Here is a 26,066-nt window from a genome sequence, read left to right on the forward strand (position 1 = left end):
CTCTGGTGGTGCCTGATGGCAGTGGGCTGCAGGCTGTGCTGCACTCGTGCCCTAAGCAATGAGCACACAGGGCAGCACTGGTGTGGGTCCCCTTTTTGGGTCGACTTCTTACTCGTTTCTTGATAAAATACAAGAATGTACATCTTTAAAGTGCTTTTAAGCGCAGTTTCTGAAGCTTTCATACATCACTGCGTTGTGTGTTTGCCCATACTGTTTTGCTTTTGTAGTTAATGTGTCTTTGTCTCATTTTCACCATGCTGTGGTTCAGGCAAGAAGTAGCCAAGTTTGAACAACTGAGGCGTTCTGAAAACCTGAGTGCAGCTCAGGGCTGTGTGCTGCACTTGTGGGAGAGCTGAGGGCACAAAACCACGCGACGTTGCTACATGAGAAAGGCAGCAGTGTGCAAACAGGCATCTTCTGGGAGCTGTGGCTGTGGCAGATGGTTTGGGGACAGAGGAAAGGCAGAGAGACGTGAGTGATTTCTCAAGACCCTGAATTTTCCTTTGGTTTTGGTTGTTTTCCCCACAGGTCTTCAGAGCTGACACAGCAGTGTCAGAACACTCAGTTACGTCTTCACTCTGAAGTTGGTGCCGCTGGGCCCTGGTTCCCATCCATCCAGCAGCACCTCCCCTGGCTTACCATCTTCCCAGCTGTGAAGTGCTACAGTGAAAACTGCTGTATAAGGGCTCTGCAGGACAGCTTGAAGTAGTTAGAGGTGTGTGGCTGTCCAGTTGACCTCTGCAGTTCTTGTTACACGTTTATTGCAGCGTGCCCAAATTCTCTGTGGCTGGCAGTTCTGATCACAGCTCCAGTTGAGCTGCGCTCACGGCGCCGAGGAGCACAGATGTGACAAAGCCCAGGAGATCCTGCAGGCTCTCAGGTCTCAGAACCTTGGGGTGGGATGGGATTCTGCTTTGGTGAAGTGCAAGAATAGCTGAACAAAATGTGAGTACCTCACATGTGCCATAGCTCAGTGTTTGTGATGAAATCCAGGCCACCATGCAGACACTGGGCTGTGGCTCATAAAGTATGGAAGAAAGTAGGAAATAATGGTAATGGCTTGAGTGCATCACTGATACCAGATAACTGCAAGTGGAATCTCTCAGCTGTGGTTCTGAGTTGGCAGGTGTGTTTGGGCACACGAGGAGTGCTTTCACCCTTCTGTTCCAGGCGGTGCATTGGAGTTTAAAGAGGACTGAAGTGATGGTGTGAAGGAGTAACAGATGCATGGATGTGTCTTCTGTTCTGTTGTACACAGTCTGACTGCTGCAGGCCGTAGCGTGAAGGCATCCAAAGAGGTGATGCTGTTGGAGCTGTGCTCTCCACACAAAGGAAATGGAGCTTCCCTTCTGGATGAAGGTCAACTGAACTGAAAGGATTTCTTACTTAAATGCTGCTCTTCTTTCAGTCCGCGCATCGTTCCGAATGTTGCTGTCAGTTCTTCAGAGTGCAGACAGAAGTGACTCAAAGTTGGAATAGGATCAGTGGCTCAAATGAGGGCTGCCAATAACAGACCCATGGTGAACCCAGGGGCTGTGCCTGCCTTCCTGGGGGCTGCCTGCCTCGTGCAGTGCCTGTGAGCAAAGCCAGCGCTTTGCCAGAGCGCAGGAGGGATTTATTAACTATTCAACTATTAACTATTATTCAATACTAACTATTTATTTAACGTTAAATAGTTTAAATACTGAATTTGCAGCACAGCCCCAGGAGCAATGCAGGGTGGGGAGCACACTACTGAGCCCCTGCTGAGCACCAGCATTGGCATGGGCTGTGTAACACAGCATGAAGCTGTCGTGGAAAACAAAGTAATTGCACCAGCCTTACTGGCAGCTGGCAGAAGCTCTGTGCTCCCACTCAGAGCCCCCCCAGGACGCTGCAGCCACCAGGCAGACAGCAGTCTCTGTTGTTGCTGCATGCAGCTCTTTTATTTCGATTTCTCTTTACAGAAATGTGAAACAACTTCACTGGAATCGTACAAAAGCATCTCTGGTTGGCTGTCTGTAGTGCACCCCAAGAACACATGTCCCAAAATGAGGCCTCGGAGAGGGAAGGATGCGTTTTCTGTTGGCTGCGGCTGATGGAGCCCAGGCAGAGCTGACCTGGAGAGCAGTTCCCCCTTGGGAAGTAAAAAGGCTGAGTTCGGAGGGAGGGGTAAAACTGGGATGGCTGTGTGAATACTCAGTGGGGCTGCAGTGTGTGATGTGGCGTGGGGATGTGGTCCCTGTTCAGAGGATGGAGCTGTTAGTGCCACAGAACCCAATGCCAGTAAACCTGGAACTGCTGCAGCCCCCTCTCGTGTGTCTGCATTCCTCAGGGCCTTTCAGCTCTGCATCCTTTATAGAATCCTGTTTTTTCTAAGGGTGTTTTGTTGCTCTGGGAGCCCCAGCGCTGTGTTCTGCCCCATAGGGGGGCAGCTAAGGGGGAAGAGGAGGCGTCCCTGGGCCAGCAGTGCCATCTGTGTGCATCCCCTCTGGGACTGGGGGGTGCTGCTTCCCCACTGGGCAAAGTGCTGAGCTTTGAGCCAGCTGAGAGCTGGAGCTGTGCCACTCAGTGCTGGTGGTGAAACCATTGGATTTCATTGGGAAAGGGGGTGGGGGAAATAAAACCAAATGAGAGCAACCTGAAATAAATACTGCTGTGCATCGGGGCTGTGCTGGAGCTGCTGGGGTGAAGCAGTCAGTGCAGCACATCCCTCCTCCTCTGCTCCTGCATGGCCTCAACGCAGCGCCCACCTTTCCTAGATGACCCTGGGCGAGCAGCAGCAGCTTCTGTTGATGCCACAACCGTTACAAAAATAAAATGTTCTCATTTTTACATCTGTGTTGTAACCGAGTCTGAGGATTTAGAAAAACTGAACACTTGTTCTTAGGCTTGCATTGACCACAGGTAAATATCTACAGTATATTTCTTTTCTTTCAACATCCCATTAGAATGTCAGCTATAAATTTACACCGTAGAAATAATGTCTGCAAAAAAAAAAAAGGTGTCTGATTTATACACGTGTAGCTTTTTTCTTCTGAAATACACAGCTTTGTACAGTAACCAAACAGAAGTGGCAGTGGAATGCAGTGAGGGCGAGGGATGCTCTTGCAGTGCCTGGGGTGCTGTGGGGCCGTAGGCTGCCCCCAGGCACGCAGAGCAGCCAACTGTAGGGAAAGAGATGAAAATGTTCCCTTCTGAATGGTCAGCATGGGGTAACTGTGGAATATCCCGAGCTCAAAGGGGTCTGTAAGGATCACCGAGTCCGAAGCCATGACCTCAGCCCCCTCACTGGGTTGGGATGCAGTGCTGCTTTGTTTCCCCCTCCCTTAGAGGTGAATGGGATGCAAAAGCTTCAGCTCTGGGCTTGGTTGTGTGCACCGACAGCGGAGGGACGGAGCGCTGTGGGGTCAGACATGGCTCAACCCCCTTGGCTTTGTGCTGCAGCTGCTCTCACTGTTTATCCTGTGGGAACTACTCAATTTTTTTGGCACAACAACTGAAGAGCAGGAATAAATAAAACGCAGAGCTGCCGCAGCCAGCGAGATGTAAAAAAAAACAACGCATTGTTAAAAGTGAAACAAATGATATCAAACAGAGCATTGGGTGATGGTTCGGTTGGGCCCACATCTCAGGGCAGCCGAGGGCTCAGGTGGGGGCTGGGTATTTCCACCTGCACTGCCCACTGAGTGCCAGATGGCAATGCTAGGCTGCAGAGCAGCAAAACCATAGGCGTTAGAAGCAAGGCCAGCCCAGGCACCGTCCAATTCTCAGCCCACAGAGCTTTGGCTGGGTGGGTTTGTGGGTTTTCCTCCCTTCTCAGGCAGCACGGAGCTCAGCGCCTTCGTGGGGTGCCGTGATTTTAAGCAGGTTTTTGTAAACAACATTTATTGTGTGTCGTGGGGGAAGGGGAGGCGGATGGGAATGGCAGAACCCCTTCCTGGCAGCGGCGCTGAGAGGGCAGGGCTGTGTTGTGCTTTACAGGCTTCTTGTTTAAAAAAAATAAAAATAAAAAAAAAAATCACATTGATGTTTTAGTAGATGAATGTAAAAGTATATAAAGTTAACAACTTGGTTATTCACTTGGCAGTCAAAGAAAAAAAACAACAACAACAAAAAACTTTAGACGTCGCCATTGCAAAGTGTGCAAAAATAGATGGAAAATACGTCTTGTGTTCCTGCTATAGAAAGGTCTCCACGGCCTTGTGCTGCAAGCAGCCGGGGGTCGGGTTGGGCTGCCAGTGCACATCCATGGCAGCACGGGGCCTTGGCCAGGCCAACACCACATGGAGCCAGCGGTGCCTTTGCTGCTGAGCCCCACTGGGTGCCAGCGTCCCCATAGCCAGGATGTGTGCAACAAGAGCAGTGCTGCACGGCTTTGGGTCCCACTGTTGTCTTTTTGGTGTGTTTGGGGATTTGCAGATGTCGCTTGGGTGCTGGAAGGGCTGCACTGTCCTTTCCTTCCCCACTGTCTCCGCGCAGCCCCCAGGACAAGCCAACAAGCAAGGAGAGCATTGGGGTAAAAGAGCCAAATTTGGGCTATCCATCCCGGACCCAGCAAAGAGGAGCAGGATGAGCGGCCGCCCTTGGCTCAGCAGTGTCCCCATCCAATGCGAACGGCCTGCATCATTTGGGGACAATTCTAAACACGGGCCCCCCAAACGGGCCGAGCTGTAGCTCCAGTCTCACCACCAGCACCAGCAAAGACTTTCTCACTAGTTGCGGTATTGGTATAAAAGGTTAAAAACTCCCACGTGGTGCCTCTGGCCGGCCGCCTGCCCGCCTGTCCCATCGCTTTTGTCCCCGCAGCACACGGGTTGTGCTCAGAGCTGGGTCTCGTCCCGCGTCTCGGGGTTGCAGGGGCCCAGCTTGTTGCTGCAGCTGCTCTTGCGGCTGTGCCCATCGTTGGCCACGTGTGCCAGCGGGTCGGAGCGGATCAGGTACCTGCGGGGCACAGAGCGGGGCGTGGAGTGTGCTGTGTGCCTGCACCAAGGCTGGGAATCCTGGGTTTGGGGTGGGATTGGGAGTTGTGCGGGGAGGAGGGGGCGACACGTACACGATGTCGTTCAGCTCCAGCCGGGTGTCTGGGGGTGGGTTGATCAGGACATAGGACAAAGTGTTCTGGTGGTCGTTCATCTCATCTGCCGGAGGAGAGAAGGGGATGGTGGGCAGGGCTGGCGGAGCGCCCTGCCGGACACCCGATGGACACCCTGATGGATGCCCCAGTGGGGGCTCCCATGGACACCCCAACGGGCAGCCCAGCGGATGCCCTGGCAGCCCCACTGCAGAGCTCCAAGCATCAGGCTGGGTAGGGTCACAGCTGGCCCCTGAGGACAGCACCGGGTTCTTTAGCATGGCCGTGCCACTGAGAGCACCACCGCCTCCTCCCGCAGCCCCGCAGCCGCTCCCAGCCACAGCACAGGCTGGAGCTTCACAGACTTTTCACTTCAAAAATCAACCCCCAAAAAGAAATGAGGAAAAAAAAAGTCTTACCTTGTTTGAGCACAAAAAACGAAACATGTTAGTCTTGCTGCATTAAGTATAGCACAACGAGCACCGGGTCAGGGCAGACAAACCCCCCCAGGGCTGTGACCACGCTTTGCCACCTTCTTCCCTTGTTGCACCTATGAGCACCAAGCAGCACGTGGCCGAGGCACCAGGCCCTTCTGCCTGCAGGACATCACTGCGGCATCCCAGAGCCCCCAGCACCACTCAGGAACGGCTCTGAATCGTGGAGCTGCGGTGATGCCCAACGGAGCACCGGGACACTCGGGGCCCTTCGCTGCCAAACAAGATCATGGGGGGAAGCAGGTGCTGGGAACAAGCAGCAGCAGGAGCACAGCGAGGGCATGTGATGGACAGGACAGGGGACAGACAGCAGGGGACAGACAGACATGGGCTTGCTGCAGGGTTGTGCACTGGGACGCCAACAGTGCATGGCCCCCCCCATGCAGTGAGAAGATGGGGAACACAGGGTGGGTCTGCACGCAGACCCCTCCTCTTTCCTGCCCATCGGCTTTTTGCTGCTCACCCCCTGCTTGCTCCCCAGACCACAGGGCTGACAGCTCTCAGCCGTCCCAGTGCTCAGCCCTACAGTGCAGCGGGGATGGGGGTGGCAGTGCTGGGGTGCACACAGAGCCAGGGATGCATGGGATGTGCCGTAATGGAGGGGGGGTTCCTGGGGCACACAGGTTCTCCTTCACCATGGAAGCACCTTTTCCTGACCCCCATGCAGCACTGCTGAACCCACCACGTGTATTGCCATCATCTTGTCCCCACTGGCACCCCCATGTAATTTTGGGGGGAGGGGAGCCAGAGTTCCTGCACCTACACCGTGGTGCTCACACTGCAGAAGGGCACTGGTGGGGTGGCTCACAGCTGTGCCAGAACACAACCAAGGGGGGGGGGAACACCATCCCTGAGCTCTGCGCAGCCCTGGCAGTTGCTGGCAATATATTGTGTAGGGCTTCCATGAGCCACAGCTGGGCTGGGGCTCTGAGGCTGGAAACGGTTTGTAGGAAAATGCCAACTTTTCGCCTTAAGCATGGGCTGGCAAAGCCTGAACCACAGCCCAGCAAGGCCACAGCTGCCCCTGGGCTCTCCAGAGCCCCTCTGCATGAAGCTGCGCGCTGAGCACTGGGTGCTGAGTCCCTTCACCCTGAGCCTCTCCCCAGGGTCTGGGGGTGACTGCAGGGACAGGCGGGTTCTGCACCCCAAACCAACCGGGGACAAAGCTGCAAACGATGCCTTCCCGCACTGCTTTGCTCAGCAGCAGCAGACAGAAACCCCCTCCTTGAACTGCTCCAGGCTTTGCAGGCCAAAGTCAACCTACAGAGCAATGCAAGGAGGTCACTATCAGTAACAGCTGAGGGATGTGATTTCCTCGCACCGGTTCCAAAGGGTCCCTGCATTTTCTCTCCTGCCATCAGGGAGCCCTGCAGCTGCAGTGCAGTGCCTTTTGTTTTCCAGCTCCACCCAACGAAGGAGTGTGAAAGGATTGAGTATCTGAGGTGAAAACTGGCAAGGGTGTGGATTGGGCTCAGCTGGCATGATCTTGTTGTACGCTGCACGCCGTGAGGCACGCGTGACTCCCAGGGAGTGAGCATTACCTTGCAAATATCCCAGGTTTACCCGATTCATCACATCACTGGCTGTTAAATTTGCTACATCCTCTACAGAACATACAGGGAAAGGCACAGACATAAACAGAAAGAGAGAGAGAGGTCAGCAAGCCATGATTTGGCAAATATTAGAGACGAGCTGCTGCACTTTGGCAATAAAGGAGCAAAAGATAAAGGCAAGGAGAGCAGGCAGTCAGTGTCCTTCCAACCACCAAGCACACCGATGCCAGCCGTGCCCCGGTGCCCACGCACGTCCCAGCCGGAGCCCCAGAGCTGCACTGAGCAGACCAGCTGTACCAGCATGGCGGCACCGACTGTCATCAGCAGAGTGATACAGAGCTAAGAGAGCTGCGTCCCCCAGAATGAGCCAAGGAAACTTTTGGGAGAAGGGACAAAGAGCTCAGTCTCACAGAATCACAGAATTGTAGGGGTTGGAAGGGACCTCTAGAGATCATCGAGACCAACCCCGCTGCCAAAGCAGGTTCCCTAAACCAGATCTCAGTGCTGCATCACCTGCAGGCCGCAGTGCCAAGTGTGCAGCTGAACCAGCAATGCTGTCCCCACCTTCCCCTCCATGGAGCGGCTGCCACGTGCCCCCAGCACTCCTGTGTGCCCTCTGTTTCCCCGCATCGATCCGTATTTCCCCCACTCTCCCAGCTGTGGGCAGCAAAACCCCAGCTGGGCTCGGTGCTCGGTGCTCAGGGCCTGGCTGCGGTGATGGAAGGGGTCTGGCATGGAGTAGACAGGAGGCAGCACGGGATGGCTCACAGGGCAGAAAGACAAAACGAACCAAGAAAGCCATGTGCGAAGGACTTCACCGCAACCACGGGGCAGGTGCGGGCACACAGACTCCAGCACCAGCACGGGGCTGCGGTCCCCACCAGAAAGATGTGGGTCAGCAGGAAGCACAGTGACACACGCGGCCATCGCACACCACCAAGCCTGCCCAGCCCTGCCAGATGCTCCTGAGATACAGCGCGGTGACAGCGCGGAGCTGCAGCACCAGCCCTGCAGAACTGCGGGGCACAGCGTCAGGATTTGGATGAGCTGACCCACAACAGAGCCAACCCGGGGCCCACAGCAGGAGGTTGGAACTGGATGATTTCAGAGGTCCCTTCCAACCCAACCATTCTATTGCTCTATGATTAGCTGGCCCTGTGTGCTCAAGGCAGCCCACGCATCACAGGCACAGCTCCTGGAGGCACGGACCCCACTGCAGCCACCCCGGGAGCAATGTGCACCGCATTGCTGTGCAGCATCCACAGACGGGTCCAGCAGCACCTGCAGGGCTTGGGCACAACGAATGGGGATTTACCTGCGGAGCCCACGGGGCCGCCTCGCCGCAGGGAAGCACGACCGCACATCACTTACCATAGCCGGTGGTCGGCAAGCCCAGGTGCTTCATGCGGTTCTTGACGAGCTCGGACAGCTCCTGCCGCTCGGAGCGGCGGTACAGGCTGAGCCGCTGCTGGCTGATCCACTCGGCTGTCTTGCCGGAGTGCTTGTTGCCCTTCCTGCTCAGCCGGCGTGCCCACTGCATGCTCTTGCGCCGCAGCAGCGGGTGCTCGGACTGGTCACTGGAGCACGAGTTCCTGTGGTGGCCCGTCTTGATGCCCCAGTGCTCCTTCACATCCTTCGTATCCTCGCAGTCCTCCACGTTGATGGAGATCTGTGACTGGAAGCCCGGCCGGTGACGGGGACCGCGGGGCCACCTAACGGGAGTTGCTCTGGGACGGGGTCCCATCTCTTAGCCGTGCACTGCCAGCACAGCATCCCCGTGCTGCTAAAGCACCTGGGCAGCAGCTCTGGGATGGGGGCTCCGGAATGCCAGCAGCCATAGGGTGCAGCAGGCACCTCATCTCCATCAGCGCCGTTCCTTCCTGCCCTCACCTTCCTCACTGGCACATCGCAGCAGACCTGCTGCCGCACCTCTGCTACAGAGAGCTCCGCTGGTAAGCACTGATTTATTAATAAAGGGGATAAAGCACCTCTAAGGATGAATGGGGATTGCACTGAGCTAAATGTCAGCTTTCAGCACCCTGCAGCTGCCTCCACAAAGCTGAAAACCAAAGATATTCACAGCGGAGCCCGGATCCTGCTCCCTCTCCCAGTAATTACACCTTCTGGCTGTTTGCTGGTGCTGTGGGGGACATCTCGCCTGAGGAAAACCATCCCTGACACCGCCCACACGTGCACTGCAGGGGCCGGCGGCAGAACCGATAATCCCAGGTCTGGGTGCAAGCATTACTCACCTGTGCTCTGATGTCATGGGGCTGCATTTGGGGGAAGAAAAAGGGGAAAAAGTGTCAGCCAGGAAATGAGCATCCTTGCTGTGCAGCATCCCCTGGTAATTCAACAACTGCTCAGTGCTGCATCGCCTGCCAGCACTGCTCATTGAGGGCTGAGCATTTGCACTGTGCTCACACACAGACAGGAGCCCCCCGGGTGTGGGTTGGGACAGGAATGCTGCTGCCCTTCCCACATGTGCTGCCCCTTGCCTCGGAGGTGGCGAACATGTGCGACTCCGTCCGGTAAATGCCGATGGGGATCTCAGCACTGGAGGAGCAGAGCTTCTGGAAGAGGCGCCCGTAGGTCCGGATCCACAGGTCGTCCTCTGTGATCTTCATCTGGGGATGAACAGCAACTGCCTTCAGAACCAGAACAGTGCCCAAATGCACCGATGCCAACCACAAACAGACCAGGAGCAGGACTTGTGGGTGTAGCGCTGAGGGATACGGCTGAGTGGTGGACGTGGCAGCATTGGCCAAGAGTTGGACTTGATGACCTTAAGGGTCTTTTCCAACCAAAAAGACTCAGTGGTTTTATAACATTAGTGCTCTTGGCAGTGCTGAGGTTGCCCATGTATGATACAGAGAGCAATGTTCTGCCCCGTTCTGCTCCATTTTGCCTCTCTCAGAGAGCCTCACATCCCGCAGCCCCCATGCACATGCCCTGCAGCAGCACCTACCGCACAGAGGTAGCCAGAACCTGGTGTAGTGTCAAGGCCCAGCAGCAGCCGGGTGATGGTGATCATGTAGTCCTTGACAAACGACTGCAGGAGGGGAGGAAATGTCAACCCCAGTACGTGCCAGCAGGCAGCCGTGCCCCCAGAGCCCCCCCCACCTGGTAGAGCAGCGTGTCCAGCATGCTGATGCTGAAGACCCTCCCCGCAGCGAAGGGCAGGCGGAACATGAAGGCCAGGTTGGAGCCATTCTCACGCTCTTTCTGGAAGAGGAAAGACAATCCACACGGCCTTGAAAGCTCACCTGAGCGGGAGGACAGCAGCCGAGCATCTCTGGTGGGCATGCCAGGAGGGAGGCAGGGAAAGAGGGTTTTGTGGTGAAAGAAGTATTTTTTTTCTCCATGGAAACGTGCGAGGCATCATGGCTTTATTTTGCTACGGGCTGGACGTGGTGCTTCCATGTGCCTCGCTGCCTTGGGGATGTTTGCTCTTTTCAGGAGATCTCAGTGCAGTGACACTGCTGCAGACACAGCGCTGCGCCCAGCGGCCTCCTCCTTGGAGCATCCCTGCACTCGTTCACTCACTGCCCCGCTCCCAACACAGCAGCAGGCAAAGCAGCACAACCTCCAGCCGCCAAGAAACATATAAACACGTAGGAAGAGGCAGACGGCCCCAAAATCACCCACCCACACATTTGTTTGCTGCAGGTTATGTTGGATGGATGCACAGTGCAGTGGGTGGAGGAGCACAGGAACGCAACAAACTCAGGATTAGTGACTCCCAGCACCAAATTCCCAGAAAGCAAAGCTTTCACTTACCTTCTCTAGCTTGGAAAGGGCTAAGGAGTAGCTGTCCTTTGCTCTAAACTGCATGAACCTCATGTTGGAGGGATGGGTCAGCTCTGTGATGATGCTGAGGCTGGGAAAGAGCCTGTAGTGGGAAGAGACATGTTGTTCATCAGCCAGCTTGGAAGGGAGGAATCCCTGCATTTAAAGCTTGAGAAACACAAAAGATTCCCCTGCGCCCATCCAAGATCAGAATTAGTGGAACCTGGGTGTCATCCTGGCAGCTCACAGCACCTATGGGCTCTTGGGCTCACTTCCTGCTGAGGCAGCACCCAGAGGAGGGATGGGATGGAATAGGATGGGAGGGAATGGGATAGATGGGGCAGGATGAGTGAGAAGATGATGGGATAGGACTGCCGGCCCTCTTCACCTGAACATGGTCTGGACGTTGACAATCGTCTTTGCATCCGCCATGTAATCCTCCTCAGCACTCATGGTGCTCTCCTTGTCCACAACCACCAGGTTGTCAGCGTAGATGATGCCGCACTGCAGCAGGCTGTCCAGGCTGGGCAGTTCCCAAAGAGAAGAGCGCAGGGGTCAGCCCTTGGAAACGACATGGGGAAGCAGCACGCTGCGATGCACAGCGCTGCAGCCAGCCCAGCTGCTCCTGGCCACCAGCCCAGCACCAACACCCATCTCCCAGATGGACTCAACAAGGTGAGAAGCCGACAGTGGGGGCTGCCATGGCCAGCCCTTGTCTCCCCATGGAATGAGAAGGTATGGGGTTGCAGATTGGGGTGAATGCAACATGCCTAAGACCATCCTATAATTAACAACAGCCACAGACCAGAACACCTACTTGTCAATGGTGCCTTCCATGTAGTAAACCATGGGGAAACAACAGATGGCTTCCAGAAAGTGGTGCTCTGGTCTGCAAGAAGAGCAACAGAAAGGAACAGAGTTCAGAAACCCAACAAACAAGGTGATGCACAGCCCAAGACTGTCGTGCTCCTGCCCCATGCCATGTGCAGTGCCCATGGTAACACAGGGAAGGGCTCGGTGCAAGAGAAAGCACAGCAGAGAAGTACTTGCTTGTTGTCCAGAAGCAACACAATGGGGTTCAACTCTTTGCGAGACCGATAGTAGGCACGCAGCGGGACGATGAAGTTATACAGCCCATTGCCAGCGGTCTCTGCCGACACGATGATCAACTTGTTCTTAAAGCCATAGGCCTTGGCGTCTTCAAAGCTGTTGTGCTTGCAGCCCTGTGGGAGGGAGGCAGCTGGGACCCGTGGCAGTGCCCGGCCCCTCCCGGCACAGCCCTGGGCAGCACACTGCTCACCTTGTCCAGCCGCAGGCAGCAGAACGGGGCTTTCTCAGGCAGGAGGTGGCATAGGGTTGGTGAGCTGCCGATGTATGGGGAATTGGGTGGGTAGCCCTTCACGTACCTGCAGCAGAGGGAAATCCCAGCGCTGTAATGACGTGGAGAAAACCATCTGCAACGGCCCCATCACCTGCAAGGAGCTGTGCCTCTGCAGTGACCGAACGTGTGCGACTCACTCCACCACCGCTGAGCCCTCCTCGTCTGACTGTGTCATCTCATCCTCCGACTGGTCGCTGAGCAGGTCGCAGGGCAGCAGGGATGAGGTGTCAGCCAGCTCGAGCACGGGTGCGATGCTGGGCCGGCGGTTGCCTGAGCCATTCTCTGCTGGCAGCGCCAGCTTGCTGCTGTTGGTGGGGCGGCACTCAGTGTTCTGCAGGTCCATGGCCACTGTACCTGGACGCAGTGGGGGGAAGCACAGCGCTCTATAAGGAGGGGAAGGGAGCAGAGCCGGCAGAGCATGGCACCACTGAGCCCCGCTGGGACCCCATCCACCACCAGCGCCTTCTAAAATCCAAACGTATTTACAGAGTGTTGACTGAGGCCATCGAGTCTTTGCTCTCAGTTGGAAACCCAACCTGAAGCTTTCATCTGAATCTTCACCCATTATCTTTGGCTATGAAAGCTATCATTTTCCCAGTGAGCACAGCACAGGAGCTGGGCACATTCCTGCAGCCATGGATCTGCACCTGCTGAACCTTCTCCATTTCACCTTTTGTGAATCACCATTTCACTTCTTGTTCCACTTCTTGCAAAAAGTCCTTCTGTGAGCAAGCCACGTAACAAGAACCTTGATGAGCTCTACTCAGCAAAGTGCTCTGTGGCTTGCTGTGGGATAATCATGCAAACGGCTGTGCATGAGTATATATGCATAAATTATTTGCCTAAAATACAATCTGCCATCGCAGCGCAGCCTCTCCAGACAACCCCAGAACTTGGTCTTCCCAGATGCAAGCTGGAAGTAATGACTCATGGCATTTTTCATTTGAGAAAATGCACCGCTCGCTGCAGAGCAAATCACGCCACCCGTCAGGTTGGGAATCATAAAAATGATTTAAGATGCGGCCAACAGCATTTATCCTTCCAGGCAGGGCTTGAGGGATTTCTGTAGACAAATATCATAAATGATAACGGACATCACAAGCTCTAATGATGGTTTCAGGGCTTGCTGAGAGCAGCTAGGATGCCAGGAGCAGGGATGTGGGAGCCATATGCGCAGGAGCCCCCCAGACTCACCCATGCTGGCGATGATGCTGTGCACGGGCAGGCGGGAAGGGCCATCATAGGTGCCCCTGCCTGCAAAGCCTTTCTTCTTCTGCTTCTCCTCCTGCTTGAAGATAAAGGCAGAGTTCTCCTCCTTGGTGATGTTGATGTAGAAGCAGGTGTCAGACGCGGCCATGATGTGCCGTGGGCCAGGGTTCAGCAGGATGCTCTTGTTCTCCTCCCTGCGGATGCCGATCAGGCAGACACCGTACCTGTGATGGGACCACCATGCAGGCATTGGAGCAAAGCCTCCTCCCCGCATGAGGCACTCCAAGCGCTGGCCCCAGCCCCGCACCCCTGCCCTCACTTCTTGTGCGCGTGGAAGGCGGCGTAGGTGAAGCTTTTCCCCTCGTACTCCATGAAGAACTTGCTGTCTCCCATGCGGATGTGGTAGACTTCATTGCCCGAGCAGCGCCCGTACATCCTCTGCCACTGCTCCGGGGACTCCTGGCCCTCTCTGAAATGACAGCAGTGTGGAGGGATGGGCCTGCAGCCAGCAGGGCCTCAAGGAACCCTCAGGGTGCTGCGAGAAGAGCTGTCGGTTCAGCAGGTGTGGGCTGAGCTCCTTCTGATTTCTGGTTCTAATTGCGTTTGTATTTAATGAGGGCTCCCGGTGGAGCTGCAGAGACAGCATTGAGAGCCAGTGTTGGCAAACAGCTGAAAGCGTGCGGTGAGACACGCTCTGGGATGGAGCTTTGTAACCCTCTGATGTCATGTCACCCAAAATTCAATGATTTCTGGCTCCACCAAGGTGCAAAGGGCCCATGTCAGCACCACACTGAGCTGCTTCCAGCTGAGCTCTATGTAAACTCACAGAACACCCCGCAGGCTCTGGCTCTGCACAGTCTGTGCATTCTGCTTCCTGCCAGCAGGATCTGTCTGATACAAATGAGGAGCTGTACTGCTGCCCTCCAGCAAACCAACCCAGGGATGCTGCAGTGCCCCAGCACCACTCAACCCAGAGAACCCAGGGCTGTAATTGGGGATGGGCGTTCCATGGGAAGGATCCCCAGGGGAATGGCTGTGCCCCCCAGCACTCACTGCCCACGGGAGGTGTGCACCAGCAGCGTGATGAGCGTGGAGGTGGCGGGGCAGACGCAGTTGAGCGCCAGCATGGCGTACTTGCACTCCTCCTCACAGACGACGTGATCTGCAAGGAAACAAAGCTGCTGCTGGGATGCCTCACGGCTCTGCTCACGTTGCCAGGGGTTTTTGAGGGTGGCCAACCCAAGCAGCACTCAACACAGATCACCAGCAGTAATGGCCCTAGAGATGAGACACTCATTCAATCATCACAGAGCCAAAAGCACCTCTCGCTGGGCCTGAGGATGCAGGAGTTTTGCAGGGAGCACCAGGCCTTGTGGAGGGGGCCAGCCCTGGGGACTCACCAGCAAACTTGACATGAAACTTGTTCTCCGGCTTTAGGATCTGCACATAGAGAGGGCAGTTTGGGGCAAAATCTTTCACGGCCCAGGCTCTCAGGATGGTTTGGTGGTCCTAATGAAAGAGGAAAGCATGCGCTATCTTCTGAGAGCTCATTTCCTCCAACGCTTCCATGCCTGGGATGAGCTGCTCACCGCCGCCGTGCGGTCCACCTCATTCCTGCTGCTGAGAATGAAGCAGGCTTCCCCGTTGTCCATCCTGGAAGCAGAGAGCAGAGTCCATGCAGCACTCAGCCCATAGAGGGGACAGGACGGCCATCGTCACCCATTCAGCAGCACAGTGGGGTGGCTGCAGGAAGACCCTGCCCATGGCCACCTGCCGCCCCCACCCCAATGCTCACTTGGCTCTCATGAGGTCCTGGTCCTTCAGCGCAGAGCCCTGCAGGTAGATCACCCGCTGTGACCACAGAGGGATCTGCAGCACCCGCCGCACCTGGATGTCCATCTCCGTGGGGCAGAGGATCACCACGTAGTAGTCCTGGAAGAGAGAGGCTCGTGTCACTCGGCAGGCAGGCAGCCCCGTGGGCATCCTTACGGCTAGAGAAATCCATCGAGGTTCTTGCCACGTCCTGGACATAAAAACGGGGTGGATCAAACAGGTGGTGTGACCCCGCCATGCCCAGCAAAGACAAGCATTGAAGGACAAGTGTTGAGGGTCAAGTGTAGAAGGAGCACATATGGGCGTGCACCCAGCCCTCACCTGCAGCCTTGGGTGGGCATAGAACTCATTGAGGAAGTCCATGAGGAGGTCAATCTTGAGTGAACTGACACACAGCACGACGTGCTTCTCTGTCTGGGCGCGGTGCCGGCTGTAGTTGCCCCCTGACTTCTGCCTCTCCATCCACAAGTAGACGAGTTCCTCAAACTGAAAGCAGAGGGCAGAGCTGGTGTCCCAGCACCAGGGAATGCCCTCAGTGCCCTCACTGGGTGGCTGACAGTGCCAGGGACATGGGGACAACACCGTGCCCAGTGCAGGCTCTGCACTCTTCCATGGCCACGCTCTCACCTGCAGCGGCAGCACAACCAGCGCAACACAGATCATGATGACAACAAGGAGCTGGGAAGGCCAGATCTTGGGTGTCACATCCCCATAGCCCACAGTGGAAAAGGTGACGATGCAAAAGTAGAAGGATTTGAAGAGGGAGAGCTTCTCTCCCGCTCTCTCCAAATGCTGGATGCCGCAGGTACTGCAGGGAGAAGCAGGGGGCCATGAGCTGTCAAGGCTCCAAAGCCACTGTGCCAAGCACGAGCATCAAAGAAATGCATCTATAGCTGCAGCGGGCAGGAGGCATTGGGGTGAGGAGCCCTTCAGAGCCCAGAAATTGCATTCACCACTCATCTGAGAAGACTGCCTTTATTATCAAAGGCTCGTGAGCCCAAAAGCTTAGTTTCCTGTCCTCTCGGCAATTTAATTGGTATTATTTGCTCCAAATTCAGACCAATGAGGAAAACTGATTCAGAGCTCAGGGCAAAGCCAGGAGCAGGGCTTCAGTACGGAAGGTGCTGGTTTCAAAGCACAGGGCGAAGGGCCTGGTTAATTAATAGGGCCCCACGACCTCTAAAACCAGCTGTTAGGATGCACAGTGGCAGAGAGGCAGTTGGGTGGCACAAGGTGTGGCACTCACCCAGTGAAGACGAGACACAGGAGGGTGCAGATGAGGATGAGCACCTGGTTGAACATGGCAGACTGTGTCCTCTGGATGGCACGGTGCAGGTCATTCTGGGGGAGGACAAAGGTGTGGTGAGGAAGGCTGTGTCCAACCACAGTGCAGTCGAGCTTCAGCCCTTCAGGCTCCATTCCAGTGCCTGACATGCTGCTGGCAATCCACTCCCTGGGGGTGGGACGGCGCTCTCTGCCAGGGCTCAGGCACAATTTGTTGCTCGAGCAGAGGAGATGGGATGCCCATAGGGATGCATCACTTACTATCATGTTCTCCAAGGCATACTTGGCAAGCCAGCAGTTCAGAAAGACAGGAATGAACAAATTCCGCAGGGGAGGCCAAAATATCTACAAAAGGAAGTTGACTGGTAAAGGACTCAGAAAAATCAGGGTTCTTTACCAAAAACAAAATCAGCTTTAAGTACCACTTAGCCAGATATCGGGTGGCTTTCCTTATTTCCCCACCAAAACTGCAGCACAGTATTAAACTTAAAGCTGCTTTAACATGAGGTTGAGGAACACGTACTGTGATAATGAAGGGCACTGTGTTGATCATCTCAAGGATGAAAGAAATGCGGAAAATCTGCTCCCAGATGTTCCCCTGAAAAATTAAAAGTAAGAATAATTAATTAAAACGCTTGAAAGTGTGCCAAAAGCCAATTACATGCTCCCAGTGCCCCAGCCCTACTACACAGGGAAAGATGCAGCGCAGCCAGAGAGATGCTATGCTTTTCTGATGGGTTGAGATGTGGTGCTGGCAACAAAACTTCCCAAGTTATTCCTTCCCAAGCACCTCAATCAGTGGGGGGTGGTGAAATTGGGGACAGCAATACCCGGCGCAAGGACTGAGGGTAGCAATGGGCACAGACCTCTGTTTGCCCCTGGGGCACGGGGCAGGGGAGCGCACCTTGTAGCTGAGATAGATGAGCAGCATGGTCTCCAGAAAGCTGATCAGGGCAATGCTGACCTGTGGGCACAGATGAGGAGAGCTGCTCAGGACTCTGCACCAGCACCTGTGGCTTTTGTGCACTAAAACCTCAATTAGATTCCCTGCACCTGCTTAAGGCAGGCGTGTGGCTGCCCCAGGAGCTGCTGCCCAGCCTCACACAGCCCACTGCTCACCTGGACAGCCCATAGCGGCAGCTTTCTGTCCACCCAGAAGATGTGTGACCTGCAAAGAACATCCCATGAGGATCCAAACAACAGCACTTCCTCTCTTTCTGCTGACCATCAGCCTGAGTCCACCTCTGATGTCTCCTCCATGCCAGAGTTGCTTCTGGAATTGCCCCATGCAAAGCCTGAAACAGGCTCCAACCATCCCCAGTGCTCACAGAGGTGGATGGGAGCCTCACAAAACAAAGGCTGGGGCTGGGAAGGTCTCTTTTTGGCTCATCCCACACCTCAAGGGGCAGTGATGGGACAACTGTAGTTCTCAAACCATGCACAAGTGGGGCAAGTGGATGCACATCCCCATAAACACCTGCAGGATACCAGCCCAGCTCCCATCCCACCCAGCAGCTCCAGTTCACCACTGAGTGCTCTGTGCCCATCACCCCACCCAGGGCAGAGCCGGGCCCCACACTAAGAGCCTCCCACCGCTCACCAGTTGATCTTGGTGGACTGATTGAAGAGGGTGTAGTTCTGCTTCTCGCATTCCCAGCTGGGCAGAAGACACAGAAACCAGGGGAGAGCAGTCAGTGGGACAGCAGAGGGACAGAGGGATGGATGGGGGGTGTGGGTTTGGCTCTCCAGCTCATGGGACACTATCTCTCATCTGTCCTGGCTCTAGGAGAGGCCCTACCACAATGTCCCATGGGTTTGGACTCGCTGGTCCCCTCATCCTCAGCTTTCTAGAGGACCTTAACTTCCTACCAGCAGCTCACACTCGGCTGGTTGGGAAACACTTTGGGGGCAACATGTCTGGAACCTTTACAAAGAGAAAATTCAGCTGCTAATTCTCACAGAGTGTCCTAACTCTGAAAAAAATAAATATCTGTGTGTGACATAAACAAAGCAAGGACACAATAAAAATAGGTTTATACCAAAACCCAGAGCGAAGCTGCTGCGTGTGATTATCTGTCACCCCAGGGATCTAAATGGAAAAATGCATTTGCCTCCCAAACACTTCAATAGGATTTAGCAGAAGTGTCTTCAAGGACACTGGGACAGCATTTAGTGGGCGTTGTGCTGAAGTCAGGGTTCACACCTGGCCATGCAGCCCAGGTGGGATGTGGCCCTGCAGCCCTTAGGAGCTCACCCACAGCCCTTAGGATGGCACTCCTTCAGACGTCCCTGTCGCCTCTCTCACAAATTAGAGGTCACATTTATAGATGACCACAGCCCCGAGTTTTTCCACTGCCATTGCCCATTACACAAGGTCCACAAGCAGTGACGGTTATTGCTAAACCACCTGTTGGTGTAGGGCAGGAGAAGCTGGAGTGACAAAAACCACCCACTGTGCTGTGAAGGTGTTTGAGTACCCACTGTGATTGCCCCACACTGCCCGGGCTCTCAGGGCTGCGGTGGCAGGGTGGCACTCACCATCCTATGCCCTCCTCCGGGTTGTCAAGCAGCACACGCACGATGTAAAGCAGGCAGGTGAGCAGCTTCAGGGAGAAGTTGAAGAGTCGGATCCTCAGACCTGCAGTGGAGGTGGCACAGCATGGACATGGCCCCACGGGTACAGAGGAGAAGGGACATCTGCATGGGGTGCCGCATGGGGCACTGCCTGCACAGCCATCCCCAGAGCACCCATGGGCTCCACGCCCCTCATCCTGAGCAGCACCAGTAAAGCTCTATCTTGGCAGCCAGCAGTGGAGGCTGACCAGGGGGGCTGCCTCCTCCCCAGCACTGCATTATTACTCAGATTACAAGCGAGGAATTAATCGCATTTCCATTAAAAACTTCCCTGAGGGCACCCCGCTGTGCCCCGCTCCGCTGAACAAGGCAACGGGATGCAGGGAGGGAAGGGAACACACACTTCTGAATTAACGAGTGGGCTCCCCCCAGGCAGCTAATGAGAAAATAGCTCCCAGCTGGGCAACGGGCGGCTGATCTGCAGAGCCAAAGGCAAAGTGGGCTGAGAGCTCTGCACGGGGACAGGGCCCAGGGATGGCACATCCTGGGGACAGCTGGGGACAACTGCCAGCAGATGGCAATGGCTCCATACCCCCAGCACTGCGCGGGCAGAGAGCACTCACTGGATCGCTGGTTTTTGATGAAGAAGAGCTTCAGGCGCTCCTTGAAGGTGTTCTCATTGACGTAGAACTCCACCTGCACCCTGCGGGGAAAGCAACCGTGGGGACGGTGAGTGCAGGATGTTGGCAGGAGCCAGCAGTGCCCCCTGGCCCAGCCCGGCCCACACCACAGCGATGCTGAGCAGCCAAGCTGCTAAAAACCAGATGGGATCTAAAAAGAGGAAAATTCCCCACGTTGCTAAGATACCTCGTTGGCCATTCCAGAAACAGCTGGGAGCTGCCAGACCTGAGCCTCACCCCTGAGCCAAGCACCACCATCCCGCTCACCCCAGACCCAAGCTGGATGTGTCCCCCATCATCTCACACATCCAAAGCTGGAATCACCCCCCCCTGTTCACGGGAGCAGGGCTACAAACCCACACTGCTGCCTGCAGCCCAGCAGGGATCGCTCACTGATTTATGCTCCCATCAAGATATCTCATCTGCTCTGGCTGCTGCAGCTAATAGCGGAGTCAAGTGCAAGGATTCGGCCCTTTCCCCTGTTCTGCTGTGGTCGGTACGTCCTTTCAATGCTGCTCTCTTACTGCTGACAATCATCAAGACCTCCTCCTCAGCCAGCACCAGGTGCACAGTGACCCATCACACACCACATCCCCCCCACAGGCTTTTTCCCCCCGCAGCCACGTGGCGCTGCCTGCACCCAGACACACTGAGCTGTGATTGATGGGGCAGCAGCTGCTGCGCTCGCACAGAGGAGCCATAAACAAAGCTCAGGGGGAGCTCAGGGGACCCCCCAACCCCCAACCCCGCAGTCCTGCTGTTTGGCAGCCAGTGTGGAACCCTTTGGGAGCTGCTTGTCAGGTTGCAAAGCTGGGTTTTCACTTTGCAAAGTACTCTCCTCTACCAAAGGAAAATGCACAGAGAGGAAACGACCGCCTCAGGCATGATAGCTGGGATAACATTTTATATGGGATATAAAGGTTTCAGTTAGCAAGTGCATCCCTCCCGCCCCAGGGTGGCTGCAGGCAGAGCCAAGCCTGGGCTGGGAACCCAAGAGCCCCTCCTCATCCCCCTGGTGCCGGGGACAGCAGCAGCAAGAGTTCATCAGCATGGCACCATCTCAGGGCAATAGAAAAAACACTGATGGATAAAAGGGAATGCTGGTGACAGAGCTCCCCTCTGGGGACAAGTAGACCAGTTAGCAGTTAGAATGGCAACAGAGAGAAGAAACACGTGGAAATCAAGCAGAATAGGGCTTGTGGGGGAAGCAGCTGCTTGTCCCTGTGGAGGGACAGGGCAGGAGCAGAAGCAGCACTTCTGTGCAGAGCGTCAGCCACATCCCACGGCATGGGAATGCTCATTTATCACCAGCAGCCATCAGAACACACAACAGACCCTTCCCAGCTGAGATGGGTGTTCAGTGCATCTCCAGCACACCCTTGTCAAGCATTTCACTGAAACTGCAAGTCAGCGTACCCACAGTGAGCCCTGGCTGCATTCCTGCTGCCCCAGAGCCCCACTGCCCTCAGCCCCAGACAGGGCTCCCTTGGGCAGTTTGTGCCTTCAGCACCAGGACTGTGCCCTGGGGGGGCAGTGGCAGCCCAGCTGCCCTGATACACATCGAGGTATGGGTTTAGTTCCAAACCTTTTCTTGGAAGTGTAATTCCTGCCATAATGCCTGAGAAATTCCATTTGCTTTACTTGGCTATTTATTGTGCCCTATTAACCTAAGATTAGAGGCAATTTGTTCTAAGATGATGAGCTCTGCCCCCAGAAAAGACAAAATTTGTTCCAAAAAGTGTAGAGACCTACCTGAGCTCAGCCCTGCCCTGCAGCCCCTCCAACACAAAGCAGAGCACGGCAGCTGCCCCAACCCATTCCCCCACCCCAGCAGCCCATGCCCCCCACTGACCCTCAGCAGACTGGGACGTACCCCGAGCTCCTCGTCCCCATGGCGCAGGCAGGCACAGCTCTGGCCCTGGGCTGGCAGCTGTCGGGAAGCTGAGATGGCCCCAAAGCAGCACCCGGGCACGGCCCCAGCACCACCTGCCCAAGGCTGGCTGCTGCCCGCTGCTCCCACAGGAGCTCACGTGCCATGGATGCTTTTGTTCTATTTCAAACCGACCGAAATATTTTACCATGAGGAATGTTATCTTCAAATAAGCGCAGCTTTGGAAAGAGAGGAAAAACCATCGGCAGCTCCCTGCACCTCCAGTTCCTGCGCTCCCGCTGCAGTTGGCCAGGAAACAGCATTCTCATCCTGGGAAATGTCTCATTACATCTCCCCCAGTGGGAAGCGGGATGCAAGTGAGACAGTCAGAGAGGTTTGGAACAAATGGAGACAGCTCTGCAGCCCACTGCCAGCACTGCCCCAGGATGGGTTCTGGGGATGGGCCACGGTGCTGCCAGACAGGGCTGGGGACAGACAGACACCACCACATGATGCTGGGAGAGGAAGGGGGGTGTGGGTCTGTGCACACACTGTGGCACCCCCATAGAACTGAGCACCTGCCAGAGTGAGAAGAATGGTGTGGGCTGCCCCTGTGCCCCATCAACAGCACATGGGGCGCCCATCCTTCGGCTGCAACCAGTCTGCACCACCCCACAGCCACACCACTGCTGTCAATAATTAAAAAAAGGTGAGAAACCAGAACAAGGAGAAGCAACAGAACAACATGCTGCATTCAGTTTGCCTTCTTTGTTTTGCAACATTGGAGATTGACGCTCAGGAATCGGCTCCAATAATTGCTTCTGCTGATGAATCTGGATTGTTTAATTAGAGCCTGCACACGGAGCTCAGCACTGATGGGCAATCACCAATTTGCTGCAAGGACCTGGCTCCATCCCCATGGAACTGAACATGGCTCCCCATGCTGGGAACCACTCTGGTTTGCAGGCACAGCCCGCCAGCCCTGGTGCCAAGAGCAGCACTGAGCCCTTGTGCTGCCCTGGCTCTGCTCTTGGCACCCAGGGCTGCTCGCGCTCCCAGCACTGCATGCACGCATGCATGGCACTTACTGAGAGAAGGAGGAATCCATGCTGAAATCCTCGGCGTGGGGCCTATGGGTGAGAGCATCACAGGAGGTGAGGGCGGTGCGGCACAGAGCGGGCAGCTGTGGGGGGACCAGCAGGGCTGGCACTGAGCCCTAGGAATGCACACTGCCACGGTGACGTCCCCTCCTCGGGCACCCAGTGATGCCCTAAGGGCTCAGCTCCACACCAACACATTTCTTTATGCTGCCTGGGGGGTGAATTTTTTCTCTATGCTTTTTGGGGGTTTTCTTTGATGGCTCTCACAAACTGCTCCGTCTCGAACTCAGTTTCACACTTTCTGCAGAGAAATTACATTCTGCGAGGTGCTGCTTGGGGTACTTCTAGGAACCATGTGCACTTTGGAGAGCTCCTGCATTCACAACCAGCCACCATAAAAAGGCAAATGAAATAAACAGAAGGAAGAATGAGGGTATGAGGGGCGTTAATGTTATGGGGGGTGGCACACAAATGAAGGCAGTGGAATGCAGAAAGAAGTCCCTGAGGCAGCCCCAGGCCACCCCAGCACTGCCTGGCTTCATGCTGGCATCTCCTGGTGCTCCCTGGTCCCAGCACCAGCACAGAGGAGTCTGAAATATGCAGTGAAGCACTCTGTTGTATTTCAAACTATGTAACAGCAATAAATTCCCATTTCAATTGAAATGCATGTCCAACAGAAAGCCAGCTCATCCCCCATCTACCCAGAGATCAGAGCAGCCTCCCTGTGATACCATTCTGTTTGCTGCTCCTCTGTCACTACCTATGTGACACACATCTCCTGTGCTGAAATGCCTGTGGGGACACCCAATGTCCCCATTGCACATGGAGCAATGCCAGCACAGTGATGTGCTGTGTTGCCATGCCAGCAGCAGGGAGCTTTCTTAGCATCACAGCTGGTTGGGTTGGAGAGGACCTCAAAGATCATCCAGTTCCAACCTGCTGCTGCAGGCAGGGTTGCCAACCACCACATCAGGCACCAGACCATGTTCCCCAGGGTCTCGTCCAACTGTTTGGCATGTGGTGATGCCCAATGCACTCATGTCTCTCCAAAATCCCCCAAAATGCAGCTGAGCAAAGCCAAGAGAGGTGCTGGGTCACAAACCAAATGAAAACTTGCAAACTTTCTGATTCTTAATCTGCAAAACCTGTACAGGACACTCTGGGGTGGGCAGTCCCAGCCCAACAAGCTCTGTGCCAGCCAGCCCCAATCCCTGCAGAAAATGGGATTAACCCCAGCAGCAGGCACTGCCCGAGGCTCTTGCTCACACTTGGCTTTCCACAGCATCCATCCGTGCCTCACGGACACATTATGGGCAAGAAACAGCAAGTGATTTGGTTTTCTCCTAATGCACAACAGCTGGTTGCTGATGGTGAGAGGACAGAGTGAGCAGAGTTCCTGCAGACACAGCCCCGCACACCAGCTGCCGTGGGGCACTGCACCACACGGTCCCTCGCACTCTGCTCACCCTGCAGCTGTGGTCTCAGCATGGGGTGTGGGGCTGCAGCCCCAGAAAGGCCCTGCAATGAGAGCCCTGGGTGATGGGCAGCCCCAGCGCTCCCAGCTCTGCCTGCCTGGTGCCACGGTTGAAGCAGTGCAATTTGTGAAGAAAAACAAAATCCACTCCAATTCCCAACTGGGAAAGGATTGTTTTCCAGACATCAACAAGTTTTTAAGAGTTGGGGGGTTCTGTTCACTACAGAAGGGCACATGTCCTCCAGGGGGAAAGATGGGCAGACAGACTTACAGCCACAGCATCGCTTCCACAGGCACAGAGCTGGGCAGGAGGAAGGGATGTGCCCTGTGGGTGAGGGCTGTGAGGGGCTGCAGCCACCCCAGAATGTGACAAAGGGAGCAGCCAGGCTGGTTGCATCCTGCAGTGCAAGCAGCAAAGGCACAGAGCAAGGAGAGGCACAGCAAAGAAAAGAAACTTCACAGCTTCAGACAGCTCTGACATCTGCAAGATGCAGCCCCTGACAAAGGGTAGGACTTTCTTCTAAGGAGAAGACACAATGGCAGGTTTATTATTAGAACAAAAGGCAACTAATGAGGCTTGCTTATGTACAAGAGTACATGCCTGCCCACCCACGCTGCACTGCACAGCCCCCTCTGCAGCACCCAGCTTGGGCTGCACACTCCAACCCTGCCCTGACCAGGGCAGCCCACTGCCACTCTCTGCTGTTCTATCATCTTCTGGGAAGTATTTTGAACAATGAAGAGGATTCAAATTCACTTCTGGCCATGCAGTTCCCAGTCAGTTGAAGCAAAGGATCCCTGCCTCGAGTGGGGGGCCCTGGAGCCACTAGGGAACAAATGCTCTCCCACCAGCACTGCACTTCAGGGTGCTCAGCCACTGCCTGCTATGTTGGGGCATCTGGGGCTGAAGGAGCCTCCAGACCCAATGGGTCTGTGCTCATGGGGAGGGCACGGGGCACAGTAGAGGGACAGAGCCAACCAGGAGGGGCAGCTGCTGGGGAAGGGCCCCCAAAGAGGCACACATCCACGAAGACAAGAGCTACACCACGGTTCTTACCATATTGACAGTGAGAAACTCATCCACAAAAATAGCCTGATGTGAGAAGGACAGATGGGAGGAGACGAAAAAGGAAAGCAAAGAGGGGGGGAAAGAGCAACAAAGAGGAAGAGAGAAGGAAGCAGCACAGGCAGCGTCTGGCCAACAACGTGTGCAGGATGGGATGGGGCAGCCCCACAGCTCACAGTGCACTCAGAGCCTAGGGATGGGGACCCAAGGGAGGGGCTGCAGTTTGGAAACCTTGTGGTGGCCCAAATGCAGCCCGCTGAGCCACGTGTGCTGCCTGCCCTTACCTTGAGGAATGCTCAGCTCACATATCAGCCCCTTCCAAGGGAGCGATGATGAAGCCCTGCACACCACCGGGCTCTGATGAGGATGAAAGACCAAAAATAAGCAGGGCTAAGACACAAGCGCACGTTTGGAGCGTGGGCTCCTGATGCTTGGCACCTACAGCTCAGCACCGACGTAGGACATGGCGTGGGAGGGGGCAGCTCCCTGCTCAGTGTGGGGGGGCCTGGAGGATGGGGAGCACAGCACGAGACCAAAATCCAAGCAAATACTGCAAGAGGGAACTGGAGGACATGGTGACATGGGGTGCCTCACCCCCAGCACAGCCAAAAGTCCCCACTGCACCTCAGTAAGTCCAATCCCTCCCTAACTCCTAAGCAAAGCCCTGGGGAGTGAGCTGGGAAATTTTCAGGCTATCTTCATAACA

The 26,066-nt window shown here is 55.4% G+C and overlaps 1 protein-coding gene across 7 annotated transcripts in view; it reads right to left on the reverse strand.

The window, feature by feature from the left end:
- Window positions 1-1,903: 1,903 nt before the first annotated feature.
- KCNT1 (potassium sodium-activated channel subfamily T member 1) overlaps window positions 1,904-26,066 on the reverse strand; it is a 55,476-nt gene continuing 31,313 nt past the window's right edge. For 2 of the 7 annotated variants that reach the window (XM_042830544.1, XM_042830543.1), the window contains exons 3-31: window positions 19,794-19,873; window positions 19,135-19,234; window positions 18,197-18,253; window positions 17,716-17,764; window positions 17,501-17,560; window positions 17,120-17,194; window positions 16,858-16,941; window positions 16,559-16,653; window positions 15,940-16,120; window positions 15,634-15,798; window positions 15,275-15,411; window positions 15,069-15,132; window positions 14,880-14,988; window positions 14,533-14,641; window positions 13,799-13,948; window positions 13,465-13,703; window positions 12,408-12,624; window positions 12,190-12,295; window positions 11,940-12,112; window positions 11,707-11,778; window positions 11,278-11,412; window positions 10,881-10,992; window positions 10,224-10,325; window positions 10,069-10,152; window positions 9,599-9,727; window positions 9,353-9,373; window positions 8,472-8,775; window positions 5,036-5,120; window positions 1,904-4,923 (exon numbers count right to left, since the gene is read on the reverse strand). In XM_042830544.1, coding sequence (XP_042686478.1) covers window positions 4,803-4,923; window positions 5,036-5,120; window positions 8,472-8,775; window positions 9,353-9,373; window positions 9,599-9,727; window positions 10,069-10,152; window positions 10,224-10,325; window positions 10,881-10,992; window positions 11,278-11,412; window positions 11,707-11,778; window positions 11,940-12,112; window positions 12,190-12,295; window positions 12,408-12,624; window positions 13,465-13,703; window positions 13,799-13,948; window positions 14,533-14,641; window positions 14,880-14,988; window positions 15,069-15,132; window positions 15,275-15,411; window positions 15,634-15,798; window positions 15,940-16,120; window positions 16,559-16,653; window positions 16,858-16,941; window positions 17,120-17,194; window positions 17,501-17,560; window positions 17,716-17,764; window positions 18,197-18,253; window positions 19,135-19,234; window positions 19,794-19,873 — 3,415 coding nt within the window. In that variant the 3' untranslated portion in view covers window positions 1,904-4,802. Of the gene's footprint in view, window positions 4,924-5,035; window positions 5,121-8,471; window positions 8,813-9,352; window positions 9,374-9,598; window positions 9,728-10,068; window positions 10,153-10,223; window positions 10,326-10,880; window positions 10,993-11,277; window positions 11,413-11,706; window positions 11,779-11,939; window positions 12,113-12,189; window positions 12,296-12,407; window positions 12,625-13,464; window positions 13,704-13,798; window positions 13,949-14,532; window positions 14,642-14,879; window positions 14,989-15,068; window positions 15,133-15,274; window positions 15,412-15,633; window positions 15,799-15,939; window positions 16,121-16,558; window positions 16,654-16,857; window positions 16,942-17,119; window positions 17,195-17,500; window positions 17,561-17,715; window positions 17,765-18,196; window positions 18,254-19,134; window positions 19,235-19,793; window positions 19,874-22,808; window positions 22,851-26,066 lie in introns of those variants that run through there. The other 5 variants (XM_042830549.1, XM_042830545.1, XM_042830547.1 and 2 more) reach the window with 5 other exon arrangements.

Source organism: Centrocercus urophasianus, unplaced genomic scaffold (genome assembly GCF_019232065.1).
Source record: "Centrocercus urophasianus isolate 14NV4802_14NV808 unplaced genomic scaffold, USGS_Curo_1.0 seq_34, whole genome shotgun sequence".
Lineage (NCBI taxonomy): Eukaryota > Metazoa > Chordata > Aves > Galliformes > Phasianidae > Centrocercus > Centrocercus urophasianus.